Raw genomic sequence first — 9570 nt, forward strand, 5'->3', positions numbered from 1 at the left:
GATCCCGTGTAGCAAATGAGTGCCCATTGGGGGTCACGTGTAGCCAATGAAGTGAATGTATATTTTGGCTTTCTATAGTTATAATGCTTTGTTTGGTGTGATGCACAAATTGTGAGACAAATTTCCTTATAGATAACAAAGATGATTATTATTATTATGTTAGAAACGAACGAGTATTCATTCTCTAGGGCGCTGCCAGGGTCGAGTTTCGTTAAAGGGAAACAAATTTCAATGTAGTCCTTTTGTCCGTGTCCACTGAAGAATTATCTGGTTATCTACTCATCTCGCTTAAAAAGTGGCCGAGATGAACTATAGTCGTCTAACGACAGAAGAGTAGCAAGTGTTCCAAAATAAACGGAATCGCTTATTTCTAAAGTATACAAATGAATCGTATTAAAACAGGTAATATGATAATGGCCTGGGGATTAAATGTAGCGAATAAGTATCCTGTAATAGGTAACAGGAATGAGAGATCTGAGAATCACGAGTAGAGGAATTTGTGGCTGTTATATATATATATATATATATATATATATATATATATATTTATATATATATATATATATATATATATATATATATTATAGAGAGAGAGAGAGAGAGACAGATAGATATATAAAAAAAAAAGCTTGTCTTCGGGTCCAAAGATTAGTGAGGAATGCAGTATTTCCCGTGGCTGCGCAGCCCCAGCTGTGACCTACATATTGTTACGATTCTCTCTTCTAATCAGGCCTTCTGTAAACACTTCTAAACACACAACACATCAACATATCAAAAACCTGACAACAAGAGCTCCACAATAATCTGGTACTTTAATAATAGTCAAGTAGATAACAGCCAATACTAGACAATGGACCTCATTCACCAATCGTAAACAAACAACATTTGTCACGTGATCTTATTGATAAAACAATGAAAAAACTGTCACGTGGCAACCATCATGAATTAAACATGAGAACGTAAATTATATAGAAGAGATAAAGCACCACGTGGCTAAATGTTGTTTGTTTACGATTGGTGAATGAGGTCCAACAAACACATCAACAACTAAAATGTTACTCTGTACATCAACGTACAAAACTCTACTGTCTCTATCTCGTACATAACACTTGATGACTCAACCAGGACCGACTTCATAGCCAGACTAACAGTCCAGGTCTCCTCTATCTCGTACATAACACTTGAGGACTCAACCAGGACCGACTTCATAGCCAGACTAACAGTCCAGGTCTCCTCTATCTCGTACATAACACTTGAGGACTCAACCAGGACCGACTTCATAGCCAGACTAACAGTCCAGGTCTCCTCTATCTCGTACATAACACTTGAGGACTCAACCAGGACCGACTTCATAGCCAGACTAACAGTCCAGGTCTCCTCTATCTCGTACATAACACTTGAGGACTCAACCAGGACCGACTTCATAGCCAGACTAACAGTCCAGGTCTCCTCTATCTCGTACATAACACTTGAGGACTCAACCAGGACCGACTTCATAGCCAGACTAACAGTCCAGGTCTCCTCTATCTCGTACATAACACTTGAGGACTCAACCAGGACCGACTTCATAGCCAGACTAACAGTCCAGGTCTCCTCTATCTCGTACATAACACTTGAGGACTCAACCAGGACCGACTTCATAGCCAGACTAACAGTCCAGGTCTCCTCTATCTCGTACATAACACTTGAGGACTCAACCAGGACCGACTTCATAGCCAGACTAACAGTCCAGGTCTCCTCTATCTCGTACATAACACTTGAGGACTCAACCAGGACCGACTTCATAGCCAGACTAACAGTCCAGGTCTCCTCTATCTCGTACATAACACTTGAGGACTCAACCAGGACCGACTTCATAGCCAGACTAACAGTCCAGGTCTCCTCTATCTCGTACATAACACTTGAGGACTCAACCAGGACCGACTTCATAGCCAGACTAACAGTCCAGGTCTCCTCTATCTCGTACATAACACTTGAGGACTCAACCAGGACCGACTTCATAGCCAGACTAACAGTCCAGGTCTCCTCTATCTCGTACATAACACTTGAGGACTCAACCAGGACCGACTTCATAGCCAGACTAACAGTCCAGGTCTCCTCTATCTCGTACATAACACTTGAGGACTCAACCAGGACCGACTTCATAGCCAGACTAACAGTCCAGGTCTCCTCTATCTCGTACATAACACTTGAGGACTCAACCAGGACCGACTTCATAGCCAGACTAACAGTCCAGGTCTCCTCTATCTCGTACATAACACTTGAGGACTCAACCAGGACCGACTTCATAGCCAGACTAACAGTCCAGGTCTCCTCTATCTCGTACATAACACTTGAGGACTCAACCAGGACCGACTTCATAGCCAGACTAACAGTCCAGGTCTCCTCTATCTCGTACATAACACTTGAGGACTCAACCAGGACCGACTTCATAGCCAGACTAACAGTCCAGGTCTCCTCTATCTCGTACATAACACTTGAGGACTCAACCAGGACCGACTTCATAGCCAGACTAACAGTCCAGGTCTCCTCTATCTCGTACATAACACTTGAGGACTCAACCAGGACCGACTTCATAGCCAGACTAACAGTCCAGGTCTCCTTCGTGTCCTCTCTTGAACCGCCGCCTTCTTACACACTGTGCCTCTAGTCGGCGTCTTCGGGGTCACGGAGGTCACGCTCTAGTCCACGCAGGCTTTCGATCACATAACCATAACATTGATCATATTTGCGTGTAACCGTAGTACTGTCCCTCTCTCCATCGCCTGAGTTCACGTGTGTCATCTGACCCTACAGTTAACCCTTTCGCGCCGCCAATAGGGTCATAACAATATTAACCACTGTCCGCAGGTGGTCGATTTAGATTTTCTTTTCGCCGTCTGCGTTTGTCCTCGGCAGCGGATTTTCCTTTGGTCTCAAATGTGTATCCCGCGGCCTTCGTGAGTGACCTCCAGCTGTCTCGTTCTGAGGCCGCATGCAGCCAGGTGCTCTCTTCTATGTCAGCCAAGGAAAGTTGACGCCTAAGTTGGTCTCTGAAATGTTTCCGTGGGGTACCTCTGTTACGTCGACCACCTTTTAGCTCACCAAAAAAAGACTGCCTTTGGCATACGTTCGTCTTCCATACGGGATACCTGCCCCACTTAGCGTAACTGAGGTAACATTATGCTAATTACTTACAGTAAGGTCACATCAATTCTCTCCCTTAAACCATAACTGAACAATAACTGCAAATACAAAAATATAACCCAATAAAGGCACATTTCTTATTACAAAGCTTATATCAACTCTGTCCGTCCGTCTGTCTGTCTGGTACAAATTTTGAACACGTTATGTCTCCTACTTCCTATTCTCTGATCAAGTTGAAACTTTGCACAATTATTCATTGTTTCTAGCCAAACATGAATCAATAAAAAATTTAATCACTTAGTTAATTAAATTATTTTAATCAATAAATTAATTTTGTTTGATCTCTAAAAAGGAAGTAAATCTTACAGTATTGAGAGCTAGGCTTTTTTTTTTTGTTTAATATTAAAGTATTTTTCTTTTATTCCGCTTGTTTCATATGCAAAGACAATAGTACACGTCTTCCTTTCCTAGTGCTATACTAGCATGGAAGGGGTTGCCTGAATCAGCCAGGGGAACCAATGAGTAGCATGTACAACTAGCCTAACACATTGATTCGTGTAAGACGTCTGTAAGATAAGATAAGATTCCTATCAAAAAGAAACACAGCGCTTCTCTTTTAGTTTGGGTTAGGCACCGTTCAACACCACATTAACACAAACAGCCTCACAGGAACAAGTATGGCAGAGCTTCTATGGACGACACTGATCGTGGAAGTTCTTGGAGCTGACTTGCAGAAAGCAAGTCCACGCCCTGATGGACAGAACTGACAGGCATCGGTCAAAGCATGTCGGACATCTTCAGGGACTACGAGTTCGTCCGTATCATAGGTATGTGTGTGTGTGTGTGATGCGTCCAGCGCTAGACGTGTACATCAAGATTCTAGATCTAAGTCTAAATATTCGGCTGTGCAGTCACCTATTACGAGTTGAGTTTTACATGATCAAAATGTACGTATCATTGGCTATCGTGATTACACGGTAGTATATAAAGCCAGGGGCGGACTGGGTGTCAAAATCGGCCCGGGCATTTCTATTCAATCAGGCCCATAAATTGCATATTATATAATGGGCATCCAATTATAGGCATGCATGTCCTCAAAATCGGTATGTTGAGTATGAGTATCGATAACTGTACACATGCATAAAATGAGCTCTATATTTTTACCAGAAATATAGGCCTTATGTTGCTTTTTAATCGCTAAGTGTGTAGGCCTTAAAAGGATGAAGCCTACTTGTAGCACTGTCTATGGATGTAGGCTATTACATTATTTCGGAAAATGTGTTAGATCAAATTAGTATTACACTGTAGAGAGATTTCTTTTAAAAACGATGCCGCTTTTATAAGATTATTTATAAGAATATTATGAAACCTTTGACAATTTAATTCATAGTGGCATCCATGCGGCTCTTTCGGTGGCCCACTGGCCCATTTAGGTACCGGCCCACCGGGCATTTGCCCAAATGCCCATATAGCCAGTCCGCCACTGCCTTAAGCTATCAAACTATCAGAGATTTTGGGGCCCCTCTTTGGTCATTTTTTCCTTCGCTCTTATTTCAAAATGATTGAAAATATCCCTGTAAGTATTTTGGGGGCCCTAAGCTATAGTATTTCTTTTGCTGCCTATATGTAAATCCATCACAGTATGGATACTATGGCTTAAGGATATTATGTTTGTCTAGGACTCTAGATATTGGATCATATAAATTAATTGTTCTAGTATTTTAGATGTGATGTTGGTGAGCAATACTTGTCTATAGTTTCGTAGATCAGATTTATCTCCTTTTTTAAAATAGGGGAGTCAACTACACTTCTTTTCCGATCCTTCGGTTGTCTACCCTGATTAAGTGATGCCTGAAAAAAGTATTTTGAACACTGTTGTTAGTCTGCTGCTTATTTCTTCCAGCAATCTATCTGGAATACCATCAGGCCCGGAAGCTTTATTTGTTTTTATGCTAGCAATTAGTTTTTCTTGTATAACTATATCTCCTATGTTTTCGACTAGGTTTAAATTTAACTGCGTGTCTTGGTTTATTTGGGCAGACGTTAGAAGTCCCGTGTCCGAGACAAGCGGTTCATCAAGTTGAAAGGTTATTAGGTGGTCAAAGAAAACATTCACTGTTTAAACGTGTTAGAAGGCAGACATCTTGGACAGGAAATGACGATCTAGGTTTGAACAAGTCGTCGATGATTGGCCGATAAACCTGTTGCTTGGATAAAGCGACCATCGACCAGCTCTAAGCCTCGAATCCTCGCCTGAGAGATATAAAGAAATACTATTGTGATGAAAAGAAAGTGGAAGCCAGATAAGCTAGCTAAAATAAGCCAAGATCGCCTAACTGGTATAACGAAGATAAATATCTTATAAGATCAGAGCTGATAGGCTTTCTCTGAAGTCCATAGTTATAAGTCGAAGTAATAGTGGCGTCCACGTTGTAGAGGATGGGGGCAACGTAACTAGACACGTGACATCTCAGCTGGGGCAATTGTTTCGAACAAGTTTCTTATAAACTACATACAATCCCCTAGGGCACTTTTTTGCTACACACTTTTATCATGGGTATGTTAATCATGGGCACTTATTTGCTGCACATGTTTACCATGGGCACTTATTTGCTGCACATGTTTACCATGGGCACTTATTTGCTGCACATGTTTACCATGGGCACTTATTTGCTGCACATGTTTACCATGGGCACTTATTAGCTGCACAAGTTTACCATGGGCACTTATTAGTTGCACATGTTTACCATGGGCACTTATTAGTTGCACATGTTTACCATGGGCACTTATTTGCTGCACATGTTTACCATGGGCACTTATTTGCTGCACATGTTTACCATGGGCACTTATTTGCTGCACATGTTTACCATGGGCACTTATTTGCTACACACGATTCCCATCGGCACTTATTAGTTGCACATGTTTACCATGGGCACTTATTTGCTGCACATGTTTACCATGGGCACTTATTTGCTGCACATGTTTACCATGGGCACTTATTTGCTGCACATGTTTACCATGGGCACTTATTTGCTACACACGATTCCCATCGGCACTTATTAGCCACATGTAATGCTACCTACATGTAATCCACAAGTCACCTTATTTCTCTGCTAGTTATTCCCCATGTCACTCATTCCATTTAGCCCCTGGCTACTTATTCGCTACCTGTAATCCCTAATTCATTAATTCTCTACACATTATCCCTAGATCATTCATTCCATACCTATCATTCCCATGTCTTTTATTCTCTATTTCTCGTCCACAGGACACTCATTCGCTATATCCGAGGCACTGGGCTTCTCAGACATAACAGAGGACACAACATCGATGCTAAACAGTCTGGCCTGCTCGTACATACTCTGCCACGCAGCTTACAAGGGATATAAAACTGTAAGGAGTTTGACTGGCTTTTAATATTGTAGCATGTAGCGCCGTTGTTATGTAAAACTATGACTATATGGAGGTGACTGAGCCTATCCAAAACAAGCTACTAACAAAATTAAAAAAAAAAAAATTTAAAGGGGCTAATAGAAAGGGAAGAACTGCAAAATAAATGTCATATATCAATACTGCATGATTAAGCTCCTTTTTTTCTTATAATAATAATTAATTACCTCTAATTGATGTGCTAATTAGTATTTTTTTTATTGATTAATGTTTGGTCGTCGACTATGAATAATTTATTTTGCCAATGTACATTTTGTACTACTGGCCAGACACAAAAATGTTTATTTTAAAATATCTCGTTGCGCATCCCCAAACAGGCTATTAGCAACACAAAACTATTCAAAAAACAGAAATGGAAAGGGGTTTGAGTGCTGGGACAAGTCTCAAAAAACCCGTGGAGTCTGGGAGCGCATGAGGCGCCCTGACCGCACTTCCCCGTGGTGGAGGCTGTCCAGGCCTGAGCAAGCTATTATAGCACAGTGCAGGACAGGCTACTGTCCTGTTGGCTCATATTTCTCACGACTATGGCCTAATTTCGATTCACGGTGCCCCCGCTGAAGGGGAAGAAGAGGAAACCGTGCCTCATATTCTGTTTGACTGCCCCAGACCTGCTAATCTCCGCCTCGATAGGTCTGAAAAAAACAAAAATTCTCTCTCTCTCTCTCTCTATATATATATATATATATATATATATTTAAAATAGTTTACTGGATATGTGAAGGCAACTGTACATTATGTGTAATTTTGTGTCTATTTCTAGAGACGTGGGAATATTGTGATGAGTACTGTGTTTGACACACTCATGTTTGATGGTCTGGCCTCTGCACTGATACCCAGGATCTTAGTCCATTGTGTCTGTAGGTATGACTTACCAGTAGGTCTGTTAGTCCATTGTGTCTGTAGGTATGACTTACCAGTAGGTCTATTAGTCCATTGTGTCTGTAGGTATGACTTACCAGTAGGTCTGTTAGTTCGTTGTGTCTGTAGGTATGGCTTACCAGTAGGTCTGTTAGTTCATTGTGTCTGTAGGTATGACTTACAAGTAGGTCTGTTAGTCCATTGTGTCTGTAGGTATGACTTACTAGTAGGTCTGTTAGTCAATTGTGTCTGTAGGTATGGCTTACCAGTAGGTCTGTTAGTTCGTTGTGTCTGTAGGTATGACTTACCAGTAGGTCTGTTAGTCCATTGTGCCTGTAGGTATGACTTACCAGTAGGTCTGTTAGTCCATTGTGTCTGTAGGTATGGCTTACCAGTAGGTCTGTTAGTTCGTTGTGTCTGTAGGTATGACTTAGTAGTAGGTCTTGTTAGTCCATTGTGACTGTAGGTATGGTTTACCAGTAGGTCTGTTAGTCCATTGTGTCTGTAGGTATGGCTTACCAGTAGGTCTATTAGTCCATTGTGTCTGTAGGTATGATTTACCAGTAGGTCTTGTTAGTCCATTGTGTCTGTAGGTATGACTTACCAGTAGGTCTGTTAGTCCATTGTGTCTGTAGGTATGGCTTACCAATAGGTCTGTTAGTCCATTGTGTCTGTAGATATGACTTACCAGTAGGTCTGTTAGTCCATTGTGTCTGTAGGTATGACTTACTTGGTTCATTGTGTGTTTTAATCGACCTCGAAAGGGGAAAAGACCCTATTAGTTTTGTGTGGAATGTCTGTCCGTACGTCCCGTTTAGATCTCATAAACTAGAAAAGATAATGAAAATCCGACATCATAATATTTTAGACCATTCAAAGTCATGGATTGAAGCTAGCTCACTTCTAGTCCTACGCGCTGGTTACTTTGGGGGAAAGGGACAATTTATGTCTATTCAAGCAAGTTTTTATTATAGTACTTGACTCTTAGCATAACAAAACATCTGTAATATTTTAGTTTCAATATCGTATTAACAAATGCTCTGCCATTGCAATTTATTTTAGGGTTACAGCCATCGTACTTAATGAAATCACTGCCGTTCCGGACATGATCAGAACTTGGGGCCCTACAGTGATTGGTTTGGGCGCTTTGCTGATTTCATACAACAGGATTGACTGGGAGGTATCAACTCTCATGAACGAATCGGTCAGACGGCTTTATTGAAGCGACTGGAAGCCCAACTTGAAGTTGTCCAGAGGTCAACAGTCCAGTAGTTTTATCGTGTCTCCCATGTACTAAATACATCAGAAATGTACCCCCAACAACTTAGAAGCTGGGTTTTATTTATTTACCTTACCGTTCTAATGTCAATAAATGTTAACTACGATGAAAAGAAGTAATGTCCTAAGAGATGTGTCTGTGTTTGAATATTCGGCTTAATTCTGGGTTTTTTTCATGAACATGAAATAAAATCACATGTCTGTACGATTTGGCAAACAGCTATTGGTCTAAACTGCCCACAGGTTGTGACGTTGCAGGACAGTGTTGAGGCCTTCCATAACGAATGGTCTCGGACAAGGTCATGAACTGCCGACCTTTAATCCGGAAATAAATAGTTTCATTGCGGATTTACTACACTGCAAGACTGCAGCTGCACAGAGTCTCAACCTTAAACATTTCAAAAACTATAACATCTGAAACAAGATTCGCGTATTAAATATAAGAAGGTAAATGAGACTAAATTTATAAGCAAAGCGAGTTCCCATTGCAGACCTTTACAATCCATGGGCCAGATGATATAAGGGTCATCTGTTTCTGTGGTCGACGGTTAACGAGGGTCTCATGTGGCCAGCACAACGACCAACCGCCATAACGTTTCCCCAACTAATGTCTGGGCTGGACTCAGAACTGCCATAAGGATCCAGAAATTAAAAATCCCAGGCTTTACCAGGATTTGAACCCGGGACTTGGAAGCCAAACGCTTTACCACTCGATCACCGCGACTACAAATGTGCGAGTATGTCATATTCTATTTCTTTCTTCACAAATATGATAAGCCTATAGATGTATTCATAAAGGAGTAGTAAATTTTCCCCTTTCAAACCTAGCAATCTATTTGGCAGATGATGTTAAGGTCA

At 41.2% G+C, this 9570-nt stretch overlaps 1 protein-coding gene across 2 annotated transcripts; it reads left to right on the top strand.

Moving 5' to 3' along the window:
• Positions 1–3770: 3770 nt before the first annotated feature.
• LOC106064294 (uncharacterized) lies at positions 3771–8840 on the top strand. Of its 2 annotated transcripts, none has more exons than XM_056005671.1 (4): positions 3771–3953; positions 6395–6519; positions 7337–7433; positions 8497–8840. In XM_056005671.1, exons 1-4 carry the CDS (start codon positions 3911–3913, stop codon positions 8541–8543), a joined length of 312 nt encoding a protein of 103 aa, XP_055861646.1. In that variant the 5' UTR covers positions 3771–3910; the 3' UTR covers positions 8544–8840. The 2 variants fall into 2 exon arrangements, with proteins under 2 accessions (XP_055861646.1, XP_055861645.1); XM_056005670.1 differs by having other exon boundaries at positions 3772–3953; positions 7337–7437.
• Positions 8841–9570: the final 730 nt, after the last annotated feature.

This window comes from Biomphalaria glabrata, chromosome 12 (genome assembly GCF_947242115.1).
Source record: "Biomphalaria glabrata chromosome 12, xgBioGlab47.1, whole genome shotgun sequence".
NCBI lineage: Eukaryota > Metazoa > Mollusca > Gastropoda > Planorbidae > Biomphalaria > Biomphalaria glabrata.